General features: G+C 40.1%; 3 protein-coding genes across 3 annotated transcripts in view; 2 read left to right on the top strand and 1 right to left on the bottom strand.

The window, feature by feature from the left end:
• Nucleotides 1-22,669, bottom strand: part of LOC139548984 (zinc finger protein 180-like) — a 347,214-nt gene that overhangs the window by 261,125 nt on the left and 63,420 nt on the right. The window lies entirely within an intron of this gene.
• LOC139548391 (zinc finger protein ZFP2-like) overlaps nt 1-22,669 on the top strand; it is a 315,038-nt gene that overhangs the window by 4,622 nt on the left and 287,747 nt on the right. The window lies entirely within an intron of this gene.
• Nucleotides 10,945-22,669, top strand: part of LOC139548509 (zinc finger protein 180-like) — a 284,664-nt gene continuing 272,939 nt past the window's right edge. The window contains exon 1 of the mRNA XM_071358204.1: nt 10,945-11,757. Coding sequence (XP_071214305.1) covers nt 11,328-11,757 — 430 coding nt within the window. The 5' untranslated portion in view covers nt 10,945-11,327. The remainder of the gene's footprint in view (nt 11,758-22,669) is intronic.

Here is a 22,669-nt window from a genome sequence, read left to right on the forward strand (position 1 = left end):
TACAAATACCTAGGTGTCTGGTTAGACTGTAAATTATCCTTCCAGACTCACATTAAGCATCTCCCATCCAAAATTAAATCTAGAATCGGCTTCCTATTTTGCAACAAAGCATCCTTCACTTTTGCTGCCAAACATACCCTCGTAAAACTGACCATCCTACCGATCCTCGACTTTGGTGATGTCACCTATAAAATAGCCTCCAACACTCTAGTCAGTAAACTGGATGCAGTCTATCACAGTGCCATCCGTTTTGTCACCAAAGCCCCATATACCACCCACCACTAAGACCTGTATGCTCTCGTCGGCTGGCCCTCGCTACATATTCGTCGCCAAACCAACTGGCTCCAGGTCATCTATAAGTCTTTGCTGGGCTGCCTTAACTCAGATCAGTGGTCACCATAGCAACACCCACCCGTAGCACGCGCTTCAGGAAGTATATCTCACTGGTCATCCCCAAAGCCAAAAACCTACTTTGGCCACCTTTCCTTCCAGTTCTCTGCTGCCAATGACTGGAACGAAGTGCAAAAATCGCTGAAGTTGGAGACTTATATCTCCCTCACTAACTTTAAGCATCAGCTATCTGAGCAGCTTACCGATCGCTGCAGCTGCACACAGCTAAATTATAATTACTTTGCTACTACGGCCTATTTATTGCCTTTATTGCCTCTGTACTCCATTTGCACACACTGTATTGTTCATGACGTCCTCCAGTGATTTTTAACTTGTCCTGTTGAAAGTGATATATAAATACAGTAAAGTATAAACACACTAAAGGGAAACAAATAAATGTTTTGAGCAAAATAGTGTTTTTTAGACAACTGCAAACTAGAAGGAGTGAGTGATGTCATAGTAAGGCCTTCAAGGAGTTGGCTTGATGGGAAGTCGTGATGTCATCCAATAGGAGACAGATCTTCATGTGAACATTCATTATTCTTTTTTAAATCCTTCCTGTTCTGTCAAGTTGGTTGTTGATCATTGCTACAAAGCCATTTTCAAGTCTTTCCATAGACTTTCAAGACGATTTAAGTCTAAACTGTAACTAGGCCACTCAGGAACATTCAATGTCATCTTGGTAAGCTCCTCCGGTGTAGATTTGGCCTTGTGGTTTAGGTTATTGTCCTGTTAGGACAGTTTTTTGTATTCAGATCTCTGAAATGCTTCGTAACATTTAGTGCCTCCTTATGTTACGCTGGGAAAACAGTTTTCATGGGCACAGAAATTCCAAATCATTTCAGAGTTTGCAAAATCCAATGGTTCTAACCGAGAGCCACCTTAATATGGCTGCAGCCCGGCGTCGGGACACTTATGACAACAGCCAGCTCAAGTGCAGGGCGTGAAATTCAAAATATATATTTTTTTTAATATTTAACTTTCACACATTAACAAGTCCAAGACACCAGATGAAAGGTGCACATCTTGTGAATCCAGCCAACATGTCCGATTTTTTACATGTTTTACAGGGAAGACACAATATGTAAATCTATTAGCTAACCACGTTAGCAAAAGTCACCACTTTTTTTACTCCACCAGTTTTTTACTCCATCAGTAGCTATCACAAATTCGACCAAATAAAGATATATATAGCCACTAACCAAGAAACAACTTCATCAGATGACAGTCTGATAACATATTTATTGTATAGCATATGTTTTGTTTGAAAAATGTGCATATTTCAGGTACAAATCATAGTTTACATTGCAGCTACAAAAAAGAAAAAAGAACGGAACACGGCAAAACTCCCGAAAAATTTTCAATAATCTGATGAAACTATATTGAAAAAACATACTTTACGATGATATGGTGACATGTATCAAATAAAATCAAAGCCGGAGATAGTAGTCGCCTATAACGGAAGCTAAACTGAAGGCAAATCCACTGTCCGCTCTTCAGAGTACCGAAAATGGGGAACACGTCGTTCCAAGATGATATGTTCCATCTCAGACCAAGATAATCACCTCATTACTTCTCTCACAGCCTCTTGACATCCAGGGGAAGGTCTATGAAGTGCGCGTAGACTCTTAGGTATCATGATCATGATACCATTTATAGGCAGGAAGTAGAAGAGAGCCTCGGTTTCAGACTTTCCACTTCCTGGTCAGGAAGTGTGCTGCAGAATGACTTCTGTTTCACTCACAGATATAATTCAAACGGTTTTAGAAACTAGACAGTGTTTTCTATCCAATAGTAATAATAATATGCATATTGTAAGAGCAAGAATTGAGTACGAGGCCGTTTGAAATGGGCACCTTTTATCTGGCTACTCAATACTGCCCCTTGCAGCCATAACAGGTTAACATTATTGACAACACCCAAATGGATACTGTCATTAACGCGGTTCTTCAATAATTACACATCATTCTTAATACTGTAGCTGTTTAGTTAGTCACATGTTCAACTATCATCAGCTGATCCAGGAAATCATTTTCTGAATGACAGTCACATGACAAACATCACAACATGCAACAACAACCAAAGTGCTTCTTCATTCATTACTCTGGTAAAGACAGTTATGCCGTGCTCCACGTTGGATCCAACATCCCTAACAAATTGATGTTTATATTGTGTTATTGTCTGCTTGATTTACTGTAGGGTCTCGTTAGTCTGTTTGGACACAGAGATACTTAGCTCATAATGTGTAGAGAACTGTTCCTTGATGGATCGGCTATTGTACAACACACAGAGCTATTTTCCTTTATTCAGGACATTTAGAATGACAACACATTACAGAATAGCGTAGTGGGATTAGTACAAAATTATCTGGTAATTGTCATGACAAAGCCATTTTAGTTTCCATGTTTCACCTGAAAAATTAAATTGTATATAGTCCTAGGTCTATGTTGTTGTTAGGTGAAGTTATGGGTCCTACAGTAGGTCTATCTTGTTGTTAGGTGACGTTATGGGTCCTACAGTAGGTCTATGTTGTTGTTAGGTGAAGTTATGGGTCCTACAGTAGGTCTATGTTGTTGTTAGGTGGAGTTATGGGTCCTACAGTAGGTCTATGTTATTGTTAGGTAATGTTATGGGTCCTACAGTAGGTCTATGTTGTTGTTAGGTGAAGTTATGGGCCAATTTGGCAAAACAGTGTACAAACCCTCATTGTCAGGTTGATGGAAAAGCTAGCCAAAGAGCATTTTACTGGTTGAAGTGTTTTTAAAATACAAAGCGATTGATTTGCGATGATGACACAAACATTATATTAAGCAGGACATTCAAACGAGCCTTACAATTATAATCCAAAGTAGTGTGAAATGTACTCATAAGCAACCTGGAAATGGAGGCTACTCCCATGAGTTTTCCCCCATTCACATTCAGAATACATTGTGAAAAACTAAAATCTTTGCTCACCATTTTTGCTCCAGGCAGATATACTACATCCATAACTAGTGGTTTCCTCATTAGCAGATATACTACATCCTTAACTAGTGGTTTACTCATTAGTAGATATACTACATCCATAACTAGTGGTTTCCTCATTAGCAGATATACTACATCCATAACTAGTGGTATCCTCATTACCAGATATACTACATCCATAACTAGTGGTTTCCTCATTACCAGATATACTACATCCATAACTAGTGGTTTCCTCATTAGCAGATATACTACATCCATAACTAGTGGTTTCCTCATTACCAGATATACTACATCCATAACTAGTGGTTTCCTCATTACCAGATATACTACATCCATAACTAGTGGTTTCCTCATTAGCAGATATACTACATCCATAACTAGTGGTTTCCTCATTACCAGATATACTACATCCATAACTAGTGGTTTCCTCATTAGCAGGGAGGAGTTTCTGGAATCAAATTGAGTGTGCATCGCCCTCGTGCCGCAATTTTAGCAAACACAGAAAGGGGCCTATATTGGAGACCAAAAGTCGTCTGGCACACTGCTTAGAGTTTCAACAACATGAATAACTTGTTTCTAGTCTACAATCTTAGATGTTACTACTAATGTGAAAACTAAGACAAAATATGACTTATTGCTCATGCTAACTTAACTGTCAAATAATTTAAACATTCGTTACAGACATCAATTTGTTGTACAACTTCATGGGTATGCTCTGGGCATCACCTTTTACCTCAAATAAACAGTGGATTTCCGCTGTTGTGGGCCTTTAATCATCTGTATGACTTTGTTGTTCACACAGGAGAGATGACGTGACTATCGTGGATCCTCTGGGGAGCCTCAACAACCTCATGATGCTGAAGAGGTAGAGAAGAGTCTCTCCAGATCAGAACTACACACAGGAGAGAACATCTCAGCTGCTGACTCTTACTGGGAGGAAAGATTCAACTGCTGTCACTAGACCTGTAAAATACATAGACTAAGTCACAGAGGAGAGAAACGTTCATGGCTGTGATGCATGTGGGAAGCGTTTTGTTAGTTCTAGTAGTCTGAAATCACATCAGAGAACACACACAGGAGAGAAACTCTGTATAGCTGTGGGATCAATGTGGAGAAGAGATTTTACGTACGATTTGGCTCATCTGACTCTATACACCAGAGAATACACACAGGAGAGAAACCACATAGCTGTGATCAATGTGGGAAGAGATGTACTACATCTGGCTCTCTGACTGTACACCAGAGAATACACACAGGAGAGAAACCTTATAGCTGTGATCAATGTGGGAAGAGTTTTACTACATCTGGCTCTGCTGACTTCACACCAGAGAATACACACAGGAGAGAAACCTTATAACTGTGATCAATGTGGGAAGAGATTTACTACATCTTAGCTCTCTGACTTTACACCAGAGAATACACACAGGAGAGAAACCTTATTAGCTGTGAATCTCAATTGTGGAGAAGAGCTTTACGGTAGATCTGACCTAAAAAGCCTGATAGTACACCAGCGGACACACACAGGAGAGAAACCTTTTAGCTGTGATCTATGTGGAAAGAGATATACTACATCTAGCTCTCTGACTTCACACCAGAGAATACACACAGGAGAGAAACCTTATAGCTGTGATCAATGTAGGAGAGAGTTTTACTACAGCTAAACCAGCCTGACTAGTCACACCAGTGGACACACACAGGAGAGAAACCTTTTAGCTGTGATCTATGTGGAAAGAGATATACTACATCTAGCTCTCTTACTTCACACCAGAGAATACACACAGGAGAGAAACCTTATAGCTGTGATCAATGTGGGAAGAGATTTACTACATCTGGCAATCTGACTTCACACCAGAGAATACACACAGGAGAGAAATCTTATAGCTGTGATCAATGTGGGAAGAGTTTTACTAGGATCTAGCAATCTGACTTCAACACAAGAGAACACACACAGGAGAGAAACCTTATAGCTGTGATCAATGTGGGAAGAGATTTACTACATCTAGCTCTCTGACTTCACACCAGAGAATACACACAGGAGAGAAATCTTATAGCTGTGATCAATGTGGGAAGAGTTTTACTGGATCTAGCCCTCTGACTTCAACACAAGAGAACACACACAGGAGAGAAACCGTCATAGCTGTGATCAATGTGGGAAGAGATTTACCACATCTACCTCTCTGACTTCACACCAGAGAACACACACAGGAGAGAAACCTTATAGCTGTGATCAATGTGGGAAGAGATTTACTACATCTGGCTCTCTGACTAAACACCAGAGAACACACACAGGAGAGAAACCTTTTAGCTGTGATCAATGTGGGAAGAGATTTACTACATCTAGCTCTCTGACTAAACACCAGAGAACACACACAGGAGAGAAACCTTTTAGCTGTGGTCAATGTGGGACGAGATTTAGCCAGATTTAGATATCTAACTAGTACACCAGAGAATACACACAGGAGATAAATCTATATAGCTGTGATCAATGTGGGAAGAGTTTTAGTACATCTGTCTGTCTGACAGAACACCAGAGAACACACACAGGACAGAAACCTTATAGCTGTAATAAATTTGGGAAGATATAGCTGTGACCAGAGATAATCTGATTAAAGATCTCGGATTCAACATCAGAAAATACATGTTGTTTCATGATATCAATGAAATAATGTTTTTAATATTGTGGAAGTATTTTAGTAACGATGTCACAATGTAGAATGTTTTAACATTGTAGAAGGAATATTTTAATGATGTCACAATGTAGAATGTTTTAACATTGTAGTAGGAGTATTTTAATGATGTTCTACCTTATCGTTTGCCCTGTTCAATTGATTGCAGCATGATATGGATATTAGCCTCAGGGGGAAATCCAGGCTCTGAATTGAAAGAGTACTATTTATGAAATTTAACAAAATGTGACTAACAAAAATAGAGTTGTGTTACACTTACCACTTTGGTGACCTACTTGAATCAAAATGCAACACTTCAAAATGTTTAGGTTTTCAATATATCCCAAACTGTTTCTGCATATTGGTTAGTGATTTGGACACGTTAAAACTGTGTTTTGACATTGCGCTATTCCCACTTAGCAAAATGTAATTGGAAAGAAGACTATCCCCGACGTCCAATATATGTTCGGTTGTAGTTGAAAGTGAAAGTTAAAAATATGTATTTTCGGGTCGTTTTTAAATTTTAACGTACTTGCAGCCTAAACACATGGACGCAGTATAATAAATTGGTCTATAATCAGTTTTATTAACAATCTGACATCACTCCAGTATTTATGAACAATCTGACATCACTCCAGTATTTCTTGACAACATTCAAGTGCTAATTGTCTTTATTCCACTACTGAAGAAGCATGACTCAAATCACCTCATACTTCAAACATTCAGCCTGACAAAAGATACATGTTTTATTATTCCATGCCTCACCCTTAAGTGAAGTATTGCCAATATATATTAACAAAGGGGTGTACATTTGGTTTTGATTTTCATATTTACAATTTATGTAACATTTAGTCATAGTTATTTATGCAACCAGCTGACAATTTTTGGGTACTATTATATTGAAATTGTTATCCTGCTTTTAGAATATCAGGGATCATTCTCAGATGTACCAACCCACATGTACTAGAGCATGACATTGGGGACTGTGCCCCGATCCAACAACATGCCTATCGAGTGAACCCTGAAAAGAGAGAGAAGCTCGGGATATTGCAGGAGCTCTTGAAATCAGACATGACTAATACAATTTGATTTGAGTTTTGTCCAAGGCAATGAGAGTTTTAGGAGGACGAGAGTTCTAGAAGCTGGTGAGTTTTAGGATTCTATAGAAAGTAATTATATTTTTTTCATTTATGTTTTGAGGTTGGACTTTAGCACATAGCTCGTCAGCACGTCTAGCTCGTTAGCACCAATCAATGCGCCCTACGTGCTATCTCGTTAGTCAGTATGTGTTACACCTGTGCTGGCTTGTCCATCTCGTTAGTGGGAAGGTGTTTCACCTGAGCTGGTCCAGGTTCTATTTAAGAGTGTCTGGCCCAGTGCTCCACTTGTCTTGATAGATGTGGAGAATCAACACCTTTAGTTGCTCCACCTTTTTGGTTTGCTTCCTGTCTTTAAGTTTGGTGTGGGTTTTAATTTTGTTTCCCTCTTCTTGGTTAGATTTAGTGGGTCTCATGGTGGGTGTCTTTTAGGTCCCAGTTGTTGTTACTAGTCAACTTTCAGTGACACCCCCATAGTGTCTTTGAGAACCCCTCCTAAAAAACAGGCTTATATTTTGGGTTGGATATTGCATCCAATTAGTGTTTTAATCAATGGAGGATGGTATTTCTGTTTATTTTCATTGTTTTCTCCTGTGAAGCCATTGTGTTGCATCCATGTCTGAAATGTGCTGTATAAATAAAGCTTGATTTGATTTCAACAAATGAACCCAATGACTGATCAATCAACAAACCCTCCATTTTAGTATGAAAAACAGTATCAATCCCACTTTTCCAGCCTGCTGAAGGCATGGTGGAGTGGTTAACACCACCCCCGGCTCTACCAGGGGCTTGAGGTGGTCTCCCACAGCTCTGCTTATGTCATGTTCTGTGGCCTTGCCGTTCCATTTATTGACTGCCCCTGCAACACAGAAAGAAACACATTTAGTCATATTATATGAAACACTCAAAGTAATGGATATGGAGCATCTATGGACTCAGTTACACCTGTCACCTAAATGTGACTTTTGTTATCTGATCACTCCAAGCTGCATTAGTTTCAGGTCTACCAGGATGGGCCTTTGACAGTCTGGATGCAGTCAGGTCACCACATATAAATAGGCAATGTAAAGAGATGGGGTGAATGAGTGGGGAAAAGTACATTCTATACAAATGACCTTCATAATAACAATCAACTAATGTGTGTGCCTGAGGGGAAATTAACTCTCCTACTGACAAAATGGGTGAGAAATTACACCAAAACCAGTGGACAATTTGCACTGCTGCTGGAAAACATCTCCACAGCATGATGTTGCCATGACCACCGCTTCACCGGGATGGTACCGACTTTCTCCAGACATGACACATGACATTCAGGCCAAAGAGTTGGTTTAATCAGACCAGAGAATCTTGTTTCTCATGGTTAGAGTCCTTTAGGTGCCTTTTGGCAAACTCCAAGCGGGCTGTCATGTGCCTTTTACTGAGGAGTATCTTCCGTCTGGTCTCTACCATAAAGGCCAGATTTGTTGGAGTGCTGCAGAGATGATTGTCCTTCTGGAAGGTTCTCCCATCTCCACAGAGGAACTCTGGAGCTCTGTCAGAGTGACCATCGAGTTTTTGGTCACCTCCTTGACCAAGGCCCTTCTCCCCCGATTTCTCCGTTTGGCCGGGCGGCCAGCTCTAGGAAGAGTAATGGTGGTTCCTAACTTATTCCATTTAAGAATGAGGGCGGACACTGTGTTCTTGGGGACCTTCAATGCTGCATACATTTTTTGGTACCTTTTCTCCAGATCTGTACCTCAACACATTCTTGTCTCAGAGCTCTACGGACAATTCCTTTGACCTCATGGCTTGGTTTTTGCTTGTGAGATACTTGTCATTAGAATCTTCTGAGCTAGGGATTGGTAACTTGGTACCAGAGAGGGGAGAGGTCAGGTTTGTCTTCATAAGTCAATGTATATGTTAAACCATGTGGTGCTAAGTAGAATATCAGAAGGGGAGGAGGACAGTTGTTTTCTTATAGGAACGTTGTTTTCTTATGGGAACATGTCTGTAACTATTCCTAAACCATGTGACGGGATGGAGTTATTCATTGGGGAACCAGTTAGTTATCTCATACAATGTCTGTACGCCAGTCACTCCCTACTTTTCTCATAGGGGGAAGGAGTTTGGCAGTGTTTGGAACCATTGTATTTCCCCTCTGAGGTTGCCCTTATCTTGACCTAGTATTTGACCTAAGAGGCTCACTGTCTGATTTTGAGTTTGTCCAGGTTTGGGAATATCTAGAAATGACAATTGATATATGCCATTGGATGAGGTAATGTTTTGGTAGACAGTGAAGTATCAAGCATGAGATTTAAACCTTGTCTTGGGAGATCAAACTGAATGATGATTTATAGCTGATGCTGTCTAGCGATAGGATACTCCTCTTTCGGGTAAAGGATTCTTTGTAAGTTGAGAGGGGTGTATCTTGGCTATAAATGAAACTAAGAATTGTTTTGTAAGCACTCTCAGAAAATTCATTTATAGACACTGAATTGATCTGAGAGTCAAAAACATGGCTTTGGTGAAGCTTGTATATATATAAAAGATGGAATATATAATTTAACTCTGACTTGTGTGTGGTTGGCTCTCTCTCTCTCTCTTTATTGAGTAATACAGGAAATTACCACGACACATGCACTGTAAACTGTGGGACTTTATATAGACAGGTGTGTGTCTCTCCAAATCATGTATAATCAATTGAATTTACCACAAGTAGACTCCAATCAAGCTGGAGAAACATCTCAAGGATGATCAATGGAATCAGGATGCATCTGAGCTCAATTTCGAGTCTCATAGCAAAGGGTCTGAATACTTAAATACATTTGCAAAAATGTTTACAAACCTGTTTTTGGTTTGTCATTATGGGGTATTGTGATGTCATTATGGGGTATTGTGTGTAGATTGATGTGGAGAAAAATATTCAATTTTAGAATAAGGCTGTAATGTAACTGAATGTGGAAAAAGTGAAGGGGTCTGAATACTTAACGAATGCACTGTATACAGCTGGCAGATTTTTCTACCATTGGCAGTTTTGTACACAGTCACGTGATACGTGGTATAGAAATGTCCAATCATAGGAGAGTACATGGGAGGCACTATACTGTGTGTCTGCAGGTGTCTATCTGGTCAAAACCACTGATACAGGTGCCCCTCCACCCTCTGGTGGGATGGATCATGTCTACAGAGAAACCTAGATTCAAATACTTAGATTTGTGTGTATTGGGTATATGTTGTGAAATTGTTAGATATTACTTGTTAGATATTACTGCACTGTCGGAGCTAGAAACACAAGCATTTCACTACACCCTCAATAACATCTGCTAAACAGGTCTATGTGACCAATAAAATGTGATTTTGATTTTAAATAAACGTCCTATTTATCAAAGGTGCTTTTGGCTGGGGTCAAAATGACTCCAAAGGATTTGAATTTGTTAAAAGTCCATTTTGATACAGAAACACTAAACCATGATTTAGATTTAATAAGAACAAGTTGATTGACAAAGTCATGAAAAATTGGAGGAATTGAATAACCCACATTTGGGCTATGATCAAAGATATGCCTCTGGGGTCAAAATGATCCATGTCAGAAGTATGGTTCAATGCAAATATGTAGTGGGTGTAAAGTTTGTTTTAAACTCTCACTCATTAAACACGAATCAATCAACACATGCTTCTCTTTGAACGACTTTATATAATATTGAACTTTTATGAAATAAATGAAAAATAAACGTTTGGTTCCTCAACTGCGTTTCCCACTCCAATCAGCAGATGGCGATGTGCGTCTTTTAGGTTCAGGCGATGCTGCCAGTGTGACGTATAATCTAGTGGACGGGACGCTCCTTCAACAACAACAGCTAGTCAGACACCTCGGTAGCTTTCTAGCAAACACAGCTACAACATTCACGCTCTTTACACTGTTTTGGTGTATATTAGTCGCTGTGTATTAAACACATTTCTGTCGTATGTACTTGTTGGCCCATTTAATTATATGTTTACGTTGTTTGTCAGCTAGCTGGTTTGCTAAGTTAGCTTAGAACTAGCCTGGTCAGCCACCTTTCTAGACAAAATAGTCGTTGTATTGTTGCACCTGTGTTTTAAAAATACGTATGTCTTATAGCTAGCTAGTTTGCCCATTTAATTTCATATATACGTTGTTAGGTAGCTGGCTTGATAAATTAGCCTATCACTAGGCTAACGAACGCTAGCTAGTTAGCTAACATCCCCGACCATGAGTTCACTAAGCTACTCTCCTCCTGCTACAGAAGAGGAGGTCTGCTGGACGGAAAAAGAAGCTCTCATCAAAGAGGAGGAGGAAGAGAATGCTGTTACAGTAAAACAAGAAGTAGAAGGTGAGGCTGTTACCGTGAAAAAAGAAGAGAAAGACGTTTCAGTGAAAGAAGAGGAAGACGCGTTCAGAGTGAAAGAGGAGGATGCGATTTTTGGAGTGAAAGAGGAGAAGGAAGAGGAGACTGTTACAATATTAAAACACGTAGAGGGTGAGGCTGTTACCGTGAAAGAAGAAGAGAAAGACGTTACAGTGAAAGAGGAGGAAGTTACAGTAAAAGGAGAGGAGGATGCAGTTTTTGGAGTGAAGGAGGAGGGGGAGATGACTGTCACATTGGAGGAAGAAGAGGAGATTGGAGATCTGTTTAACACCAGTAAGTACCGTCTCTGCAGTCGTTGAACCAATATGCAGTAAAGGGGTTCTACACTTTAATGTTGTTCTGTAGGAATGGCTGAAGCTTCACTGTAACGTGTAGAACATCAAGAGTGGACCATCAACAAAACGTTAACAATTGATCAAATGCATCCAATGACAATGCCTGAAATACTGTAGTCCTCAATATGTAGTCTTAAAGGGGCAATCAGTAGTTGTTACATCCATTTTGGGACTTATACATTAATGATATGTACCCATTGTTTCTTTAAGAATTCACTTATAAATGCCTCATGAGCTTAGTTCAACTGTCGTACCCCATCAGAACCCAAAATATGAGCTTTTTTTTACTCCAATGTTTGTCAGTAAATATAAACAAACACTGTATATCCTCAAAACATGGTTAAAACTAGAATGTTGATATCATGGATGGTTGCATTTCTCCATCCCCATCCCTCAGCTTTTTACCGAAACAGGCAGGGAGTACGCTTTGTTATTGTTTCTACTGCTGATTGCTGTCCCCGTTACTCCCTAATTTCACATAATACTTTCATATCACATCAAAATAATTTCAAATACTTTCACATCAAAATAATTTCACACAATACTTTCATATCACATCAAAATAGGTAACCAGTCGCGACGCCCCAAACGCTAAACCGAATTCATTTTTCCTTCCTAAGCGCTTCTTTTTCTTCTTTGGACTTTATATGGCGGTTGGCAACCAACTTTAAGATGTATTACCACCATCAACTGGACTGGAGTGTGGACCTCAGTTCATCTTTTAATCACCCACGTGGGTATATACCAAGACAGTCATGAAGAGGGCACAACGAAACCTTTTCCCCCTCAGGAGACTGAAAAGATTTGGCAGGGGTCCCCAGATCTTCAAAAGGTAATACAGCTGCACCATCGAGAGCATCCTGACTGGACGCATCACCGCCTGGTATGGCAACTGCTCGGCATCTGACCGTAAGGCGCTACAGAGGGTAGTGCGAACAGCCCAGTACATCACTGTGGCCAAGCTTCCTGCCATCCAGGACCTATATAATAGGCGATGTCAGAGGAAAGCCCACAAAAGTGTCAGGGACTCCAGTCACCCAAGTTATAGACTGTTTTCTCTGCTAACGCACGGCAAGTGGTACCACAGCACCAAGTCTAGGTCCAAAAAGCCACCTCAACAGCTTCTACCCCCAAGCCATAAGACTGCTGAACAATTCATAAAATCGCCACCAGACTGTCTGTTACCACAGAAGGGTTCCGTTTGTCCCCTCCCCAGAGGTGTCTCATTATTGGGATTCATTGCTGATTCTTACCTGTAGCTCACTATGAGGTGTCTCGTGATACAGGTTAAGGGCCCTGTTGGAGATTGGTGATTGGTAGCGGAGTCAAGGGAACAAGCAGGGTTGGACACGGCCATGTTATTATCCCACACACAGTCTCTGTTGTTCATATGAACCCCATTCCTGGGAATTAGATTTGATTGCAAATCGCCCCTGTCTGTTACCACAGAAGGGTTCCGTCTGTCCCATTCCCAGCTAGGTTACGAGGCGCTTTATCGCCAGTACTTATGACTGGTTGATAGGGAAAACCTCCATGCTTATTATAGAAAAAATAATTAAGGGAAAACTATTTAGTAAACTGAAATAAAATAATAAACCTGTTTGAAAAATGAAACTATTCCAAAACTATCTTTGACTCAAACTAAAATAGCCTTAAATAATAACCAGCATGAATTATGTTCAGTTTGAATAATTTATATCTTAACTTTGGGCAAAAATATAATATTTTTTATGTGGTTTTAAAGCTTCTGAACCTGGTGGCTGGTAAATGCTGCCATGGGATGGCAATGTTTCAAATAGACCTAGCTTGTGTATCACTATCACTAGCTATCACCAGAAATACTTTAAGAAATTAGGATATTGGAAACTCCTTTCGATTCGTATTAATAGCTAAAAGAAAAGAACATTGGCATGAATTACTTGTTCTCTGTATATCGTATAGCTTTGCAATTGTGACATTACGTACTTTCAAGGAAAATAGGCATGTTTCTCGACTCATACCCTGACTTTAAAAAGGGATTTTGTGAGAATTAGCTTAGGAACTGCGTGTCACAGCATGACAATGTGAGCGCGATTGGTCGACCGTCTCTTGGACGGGCGTTATATACGCGTTGACATTTTCTGGAATAGTTTTTATTTGAAAACGTTTTTGTTAACTTGCCTATTGAATTTGGAATGCACTGTACTGTTCATCTCTGAAACTCACTGAGATAATTCCTTTGATCCAGCAGTAGCAATACAGGGATATAACATCTACAGAAAAGACAGGAATGTTTATGGGGGAGGTGGTGCTGTATACAGTGCATTCCGAAAGTAGTCAGACCCCTTGACTTTTTCCACATTTTGTTCCGTTAAAGCCTTAAAAACATCTCCACAGCATCATGCTTCACCGTAGGGATGGTACCAGGTTTCCTCCAGACGTGACTCTTGGCATTCAGGCCAAAGAGTTCCATCTTGGTTTCATCAAGCCAGCAAATATTGTTTCTCATGGTCTGAGAGTCCTTATGGTGCCTTTTGTCAAACTCCAAGTAGTCTGTCATGTGCCTTTTACTGAGGAGTGGTTTCCATCTGGCCACTCTACCTTAAAGGTCTGATTGGTGGAGTGCTGAAGAGATGGTTGTCCTTCTGAAAAGTTCTCCCATCTCCACAGAGGAACTCTGGAGCTCTGTCAGAGTGAACATCAGGTTTTTGGTCACCTCCCTGACCAAGGCCCTTCTGTCCAAACTGAGCGATTGGGGGAGGTGACCAGCTCTAGGCAGAGTATTCCATTTAAAAATAATGGAGGCCACTGAGTTCTTGGGGACCTTCAATGCTGCAGAATTTTTTTTGGTAGCCTTCCCCAGATCTGTGCCTTGACACAATCCTATCTAGGACCTCTAGGGACAGTTCCTTCGACCTCATGGCTTGGTTTTCGCTCTGACATGCACTGTCATTTGTGGGACCATATATAAACAGGTGTGTGCCTTCCAAATCATATCCAATCAATTGAATTTAACACAGGTGGACTCTGAACAAGTTGTAGATACATCTCAAGGATGATTAATGGAAACAGGATACACCTGAAAGCAATTTCGAGTCTCATAGCAAAGGGTCTGAATACTTATGTAAATAAGGTATTTCTGTTTATTATCTGTTTTCACTTTGTCATTATGGGCTACTGATGACACCCCTCTGAAACAAGATAGCCTAACCATCAGAAAAACTTCTTCCTTAGCCTACTCCTCTCGCTGCTGCTGGCCTTCGTAAATTCTGATGTTATAGTCCTATGGTTTTTGGTAATAGGCTACACCAGCAGTCGGCAACCTTTTTCAATTTGGTACGCTAATTTATCTGACCATTTCTACTGATCTGGTGCCAGTTATGATTTTCATATTCACATTTTACTGGAACAGTTTAATTTATAGTAGTCTTTGTATCTCAACATAATTCTCTGTGGTTAATCTACATTCTATTTAAATGAAAATTATAAATACAATTTTTTGTTGCCATTGCTAAGTTTTTTTAAATAACCTACATAAAGCCCAAACATTTTATCGTTGTGGCCTGCAGGTACAAAATATCCTGATTTAAAAATAAATATCTTATAAATCACATTGGCTACGCACGAACTTTAAACATTGTATCAACTATCAATCTAGCTGAAACTCCTGATAGCAAGCTTTCAACATTGTATAAAATATTCTAGGGCCCTCACAGTTTCCTGCGCCAGTGAGTTCTGGACAGATACAGCTGTTGGCTATTTGGGCAAAGGATAAGAAGTATTCAGGTATTTTATGACATTTCCACTGGATCAGAGCATTACATTTTTCCCTTTCATGCCGAGTGGTTATCAAAAGGGCGAGAGCTGGAAATATTTTACGAAAATACTTTGAGGGTCTATTGTCATACGCAATTGATTTTGATTAGACTTTTACTTGTTTGAGGTTTACACTGACTATAAATACTGTACATAAATACTATAAATATATAAATACTATACTGTCAATAAAATGCAAATTAATTACTTAATCATACAATGTGATTTTCTGGATTTTTGTTTTAGATTCCGTCACTCACAGTTGAAGTGTACCTATGATAAAAATTACAGACCTCTACATGCTTTGTAAGTAGGAAAACCTGCAAAATCAGCAGTGTATCAAATACTTGTTCTCCCCACTGTATATATATTTTTTTAAATGTTGCTGACACCCCTCCCCAGAGGTGTGTCATTATTGGGATTCATTGCTGATTCCTACCTGTAGCTCACTATGAGGTGTCTAGTGATAAAGGTTAAGGCAAGGCTTTCGACTCTGTCAATCACCACATTCTTATCGGCAGACTCAACAGCCTTGGTTTCTCAAATGACTGCCTCGCCTGGTTCACCAACTACTTCTCAGATAGAGTTCAGTGTGTCAAATCGGAGGACCTGTTGTCCGGACCTCTGGTAGTCTCTATGGGGTACCACAGGGTTCAATTCTCTGGCCGACTCTTTTCTCTGTATATATCAATGATGTCGCTCTTGCTGCGGGTGATTCTCTGATCCACCTCGACGCAGACAACACCATTCTGTATACATCTGGCCCTTCTTTGGACACTGTGTTTACAAAGCTCCAAATGAGCTTCAATGTCATACAACTCTCCTTCCGTGGCCTCCAACTGCTCTTAAACGCTAGTAAAACTAAATGCTCTTCAACCGATCGCTGCCCTCATCCGCCCGACTAGCATCACTACTCTGGACGGTTCTGACTTAGAATATGTGGACAACTACAAATACCTAGGTGTCTGGTTAGACTGTAAACTCTCCTTCCAGACTCACATTAAACATCTCCAATCCCAAATTAAATCTAGAATATGCTTCCTATTTCACAACAAAGCCTCCTACACTCACGCTGCCAAACATACCCTCGTAAAACTGACTATCCTGCCGATCCTTGACTTTAGCGATGTAATTTACAAAATAGCCTCCAACACTACTCAGCAAACTGGATGCAGTCCATCACAGTGTCATCCGTTTTGTCACCAAAGCCCCATATACCACCCACCACTGCGACCTGTATGCTCTCGTTGGCTGGTCCTCGCTACATATTCATCGCTAAACCCACTGGCTCCAGGTCATCTATAAGTCTTTGCTAGGTAACGCTCCGCCTTAACTCAGCTCACTGGTCACCATAGCAACACCCACCCATAGCATGGCCTGTTTATTGCCTTACCTCCTTACTCCATCACACTGTATATAGATTTTTCTATTGTGTTATTGACTGTACTTTTGTTTATCCCATGTGTAACTGTTTTGTTTTTTTGTCGCACTGCTTTGATTTTTCTTGGCCAGTTCGCAGTTGTGAATGAGAACTTGTTCTCAACTGGCCACCTGGTTAAATAAAGGTGGGGGGAAAATGAAATTAAAAATAGATTTAAAAAATCATAACTTTATTGACAACACCCAAATAGATACTGTCATTAACGCGATTCTTCAATAATTAACATATTTCTTAATACTGTAGCAAACATTATATTACACAGGACATTCAAACGAGCCTTACAATTATAATCCAAAGTAGTGTGAAATGCACTCCCCTGAGTTTTCCCCATTCACATTCAGAATACACTGTGAAAAACTGAAATCTTTGCTCACCATTTAAGATATACTACATCCATAACTGTCAGTTTCCTCATTAGCAGGGAGGAGTTTCTACAACCAAATTGTATGTGCATCGCCCTCGTGCCGCAATTTTATTAAACACAGAAAGGGGCTTATATTGGAGACCAAAAGTCGTCTGGCACAGTGCTTAGTTTCAACAACATGAATAACTTATTTCTAGCCTACAATCATCGATGTTAGTACTAAAATATGACTATTCTTGCTCATTTTAAGACAATTGTCAAATAATTTTAACATTCATTACAGACGTCAATTGTTGTACAACATCATGGCTACGCTGTTGGCATCACCTTTTACAGTGGATTTCCACTGTTGTGGGCCTTTAATCATCTGACTTTGTTGTTCGCACAGGAGAGATACGGGACTATCGTGGATCCTCTGGGGAGCCTCAACAACCTCATGATGCTGACGAGGCAGAGAAGAGTCTCTCCAGATCAGAACACCTCAATAAACACCTGCAGAGATCCACAGGGAAGAGAACTCACTGCTGCTCTGACTGTGGGAAGAGATTCACCTCATCAGGCATTCAAATTCATCAGAAAACACACAAAGGAGAGAAACCTTATAGCTGTGTTCAATGTGGGAAGAGTTTTGGTCAATCTGGAGATCTGACAGTGCACCAGAGAACACACACAAGAGAGAAACCTTATAGCTGTGATCAATGTGGGAAGAGTTTTTTTACATCTAGCAATCTGACTATACACCAGAGAACACACACAGGAGAGAAACCTTATAGCTGTGATCAATGTGGGAAGAGTTTTACTAGATCTGACTCTCTGACTTTACACCAAAGAACACACACAGGAGAGAAACCTTATAGCTGTGGTCAATGTGGGAAGAGTTTTACTGCATCTGGTTCTCTGACTTTACACCAAAGAACACACACAGGAGAGAAACCTTATAGCTGTGGTCAATGTGGGAAGAGTTTTACTACATCTGGCTCTCTGACTTTACACCAAAGAACACACACAGGAGAGAAACCTTATAGCTGTGATCAATGTGGGAAGAGTTTTGGTCAATCTGGCCAACTGACAGTGCACCAGAGAACACACACAGGAGAGAAACCTTATAGCTGTTATCAATGTGGGAAGAGTTTTTGTCAATCTGGCTATCTGACAGTGCACCAGAGAATACACACAGGAGAGAAACCTTATAGCTGTGATCAATGTGGGAAGAGTTTTGTTCAATCTAGCTATCTGACAGTGCACAAGAGAACACACACAGGAGAGCCAATGTATAGCTGTGACCAGAGATAATCTGATAAAAGATCTCTGACTAATCATCAGAAAATACATGAATGAGTTGTTTCATGATATCAATGAAATGATGTCACAATGTAGAATGTTTTAACATTGTAGGAGGAGTATTTTAATGATGTCACAATGTAGAAGCCTAAACGTTTGTCCCCTGTTCTATTGATTTCAACATGATATGGATATTAGCCTCAGGGGGAAAATCCAGGCTCTGAATTGGAAGAGTACTATTTATGAGATTTAGTAAGTACACATTATTCCCAGATTCCGTGTGGTTTTTGAGCTGTTAGTTTTAACAGGACGTGCAACCTCATCTCCCTCCTGTCGCACAAATTATTTTAGCATGAAATTGATTAGTTATGACAAATAAGTGTTGCGTTCCTTTGTTTAGCGACCCCTACATTTAAATGCATTCCAACATCACGTACAACCTGATTTCCCCCCTAATTGATATCAGTGATTTATTGCTACTTGTCAAAACAGCGTTTCTGGAAATATGATTATTGTGGCAGATGTTTGTGTAAATAGCACATGTTATGTTTAGGTTTTCAATTTATCCCAAACTGTTTCTGCATATTGGTTATTGATTTGGACACGTTAAAACTGTGTTTTGACATTGAGGCTATCCCACCTAGCACAATGTAATTGAAAAGTCGTTGAAAATAAGACTATGCAATCAAAAAAATATATATATATTTTTTTATTATACCATGCCTTACCATTAAGTTAATTATTGACAATACATATTAACAAAGGGGTGTCCATTTGGTTTTGATCATTCATATTTACAATTCATGTAACTTTTAGTAATCATAATTATTTATGCAATCAACTGATAATTTACGGGTATAATTATATTGACATTGTTGCCCTTCTTTTAGAATATCAGGGTTAATTCTCAGATGTGCCAACCCAAATGTACTAGAGCATGACATTGGGGACTGGGCCCCGATCCAACAACATGCCTATCGAGTGAACTCTGAAAGAGAGAGAAGCTCCACAGTGATTTGGAAAGTTACTATGGTTATTGCAGGAGTTTCCTCTTGAAATCAGACACGTCCGTGTTAAGGACAACTTGGTTGCTGATTGTTCCAAGGGTGGGCAGTCATAGTTTTGCGTTTAGCCATTGCGTTGCCATGAATCACAATTTATTTTGACTGCACGTTTTTCCGTATTGGAGATGAGTTTTGTTTGGGCTCGTTCCAAGGGGACGAGAGTTCTAGAAGCTGGTGAGTTTTAGGAAGACGAGAGTTCTAGAAGCTAGTGAGTTTTAGGAAGACGAGAGTTCTAGAAGCTAGTGAGTTTTAGGAAGACGAGAGTTCTAGGAAGACGAGAGTTCTAGAAGCTATTGAGTTCTAGGAAGACGACAGTTCTAGAAGCTATTGAGTGTTAGGATTCTATAGAATGAAAAAGGAGAAAAAAAGAATACGATTGTATATTATTATTTAGAAATACGTGTTTTTTCTTGTTTTTTAAATGTTGACAGCCAGTAGACACTATGTTTATATTGTAGAAGGTGAAGCATTGTAGTTGATTATAATGTGAAATGGAAGTTGTTTTCTGTTGGTGGTGAGCAAACTTGTCCAACAAAAATTATAGGTTTTATTTGTTGTCTTGAGGGGGAAGGTGTTACAGGCTTTAGTTTTTCCATTTATGTTTTGAGGTTGGACTTTAGCACGTATAGCTCGTTAGCACGTATAGCTCGTTAGCACGTAGGGCGCACTGATTGGTGACACCTCGTTAGTCAGTATGTGTAACACCAGTTCTTTTGTTTGCCTCTTCTTGGGCAGATTTAGTGGGTCTCATGGTGGGTGACTTTTATGTCCCAGTTGTTGTTACTAGTCAATTTTCAGTGGTCACTGAGAGCAAAACTGCAACATTATGTTATAATACTTTTATTGGATCAAATGGTTGTTTTATGCAACAGAATAGAGGGTTCTTAGAACTATTGTGTCTGTGCGTTCTACTGAGGATGGGCCTCTGGGAGAAAACACTGACAGGAGATTTACAATGTCTTTTGGGTGATTAAACCTAAAGAGACCACATTCCAGGGCATGAGTTACTGTTTCTGTTCTATATGGTACCAGGGAGAGATGAGCCCCTCCTAAAAAAAAAATACCTTGAATTTTGCATTGCATCCAATTAATATTTTAATCAATGGCATTTCCTTAGGCTGCTCATTAGTCTTTCAGTTGTTAGTCTTCTGTTGTGTACTAAATATTTCATTTTTTTATTTGTTTTTTCTTGTGAAGCCATTGTGTTGCATCCATGTCTGAAATGTGCTGTATAAATAAAGCTTGATTTGATTTCAACAAATGAACCCAATGACTGACCAATCAAAAGACTCTTGGTCCCTCTTAGTATTTGTTAATGAATAGAATACAGTATATACATATGAGATGAGTAATACATAGACTAAGATACAGTAGAATAGGATAGAATACAGTATATACATATGAGATGAGTAATACATAGACTAAGATACAGTAGAATAGGATAGAATACAGTATATACATATGAGATGAGTAATGCCAGATATGTAAACATGCAGGAGATCCACGAAGGAAAGACAGTGATGGTGCTCAGTGACGTTGTTGCAAATGGTGGGTAAAATGGTAAAACGTTTGAGTTCATTTTGTCTTGACATGGTCACTTTGCCTACTGTTTATTGCCACGTTGGGATGCAACCTTTGTTTGTTGTCATTTTCTAAACATTTTTTATCATTTTACTCCCGTTTTTTCTCCCCAATTTCGATCTTGTCTCATCGCTGCAACTCCCCAATGGGCTCAGGAGGCGAAGGTCGAGTCATGCGTCCTCTGAAACATGACCCGTCAAACCGCGCTTCTTAACACCCGCCCGCTTAACCCGGAAGCAAGCTGCACCGATGTGTAGGAGGAAACACCGGGCGACGCTTGGCCAATTGTGTGCCGCCCTATGGAACTCCCGATCACGGCAGGTTGTGGTACAGCCCGGGATCGAACCCGGGTGACGCCTCTAGTGACGCCTCTAGCACTGCCATGCAGTACCTGAGATCGCTGCACCACTCGGGTCTATAGTGACACCTCTAACACTGTGATCTAGTACCTTAGACCGCTGCACCACTCGGGTCTATAGTGACACCTCTAACACTGTGATACAGTACCTTAGACTGCTGCACCACTCTGGTCTATAGTGACACCTCTAACACTGTGATCTAGTACCTTAGACCGCTGCACCACTCGGGTCTATAGTGACACCTCTAACACTGTGATCTAGTACCTTAGACTGCTGCACCACTAGGGTCTATAGTGATGCCTCTAACACTGTGATACAGTACCTTAGACTGCTGCACCACTCTGGTCTATAGTGACACCTCTAACACTGTGATCTAGTACCTTAGACTGCTGCACCACTCGGGTCTATAGTGACACCTCTAACACCGTGATCTAGTACCTTAGACTGCTGCACCACTCGGGTCTATAGTGACACCTCTAACACTGTGATCTAGTACCTTAGACCGCTGCACCACTCGGGTCTATAGTGACACCTCTAACACTGTGATCTAGTACCTTAGACTGCTGCACCACTCGGGTCTATAGTGACACCTCTAACACTGTGATCTAGTACCTTAGACTGCTGCACCACTCGGGCATAACCTTTTTTTAACCAATTCTGATGGTTGTTAATAAAAGTGGAATTTTGACATTATTACCGTCATATCAACACACCCAACACTCCCAACACTCCCAACTATCAATCTCTTTGGCACAGTAGACAACTAGTGACCACTTGATTCCATGTGACCAAACATTTCTGAGGCTGAGTCTCAAATAGTCGCCTGTTCCTTTTAATAGCCGGGCAATAGCACACATTGTCAGGTTTTGGCCAAGACTGTTCGGGTTTTGGTCACTAGATGTCCCCATTGCACCTTTTTTGTACCTTTTGTTTTTCTTGCTCTTATTATTGTTTGCACCTGTAGG

This window comes from Salvelinus alpinus, chromosome 2 (assembly GCF_045679555.1).
Source record: "Salvelinus alpinus chromosome 2, SLU_Salpinus.1, whole genome shotgun sequence".
NCBI lineage: Eukaryota > Metazoa > Chordata > Actinopteri > Salmoniformes > Salmonidae > Salvelinus > Salvelinus alpinus.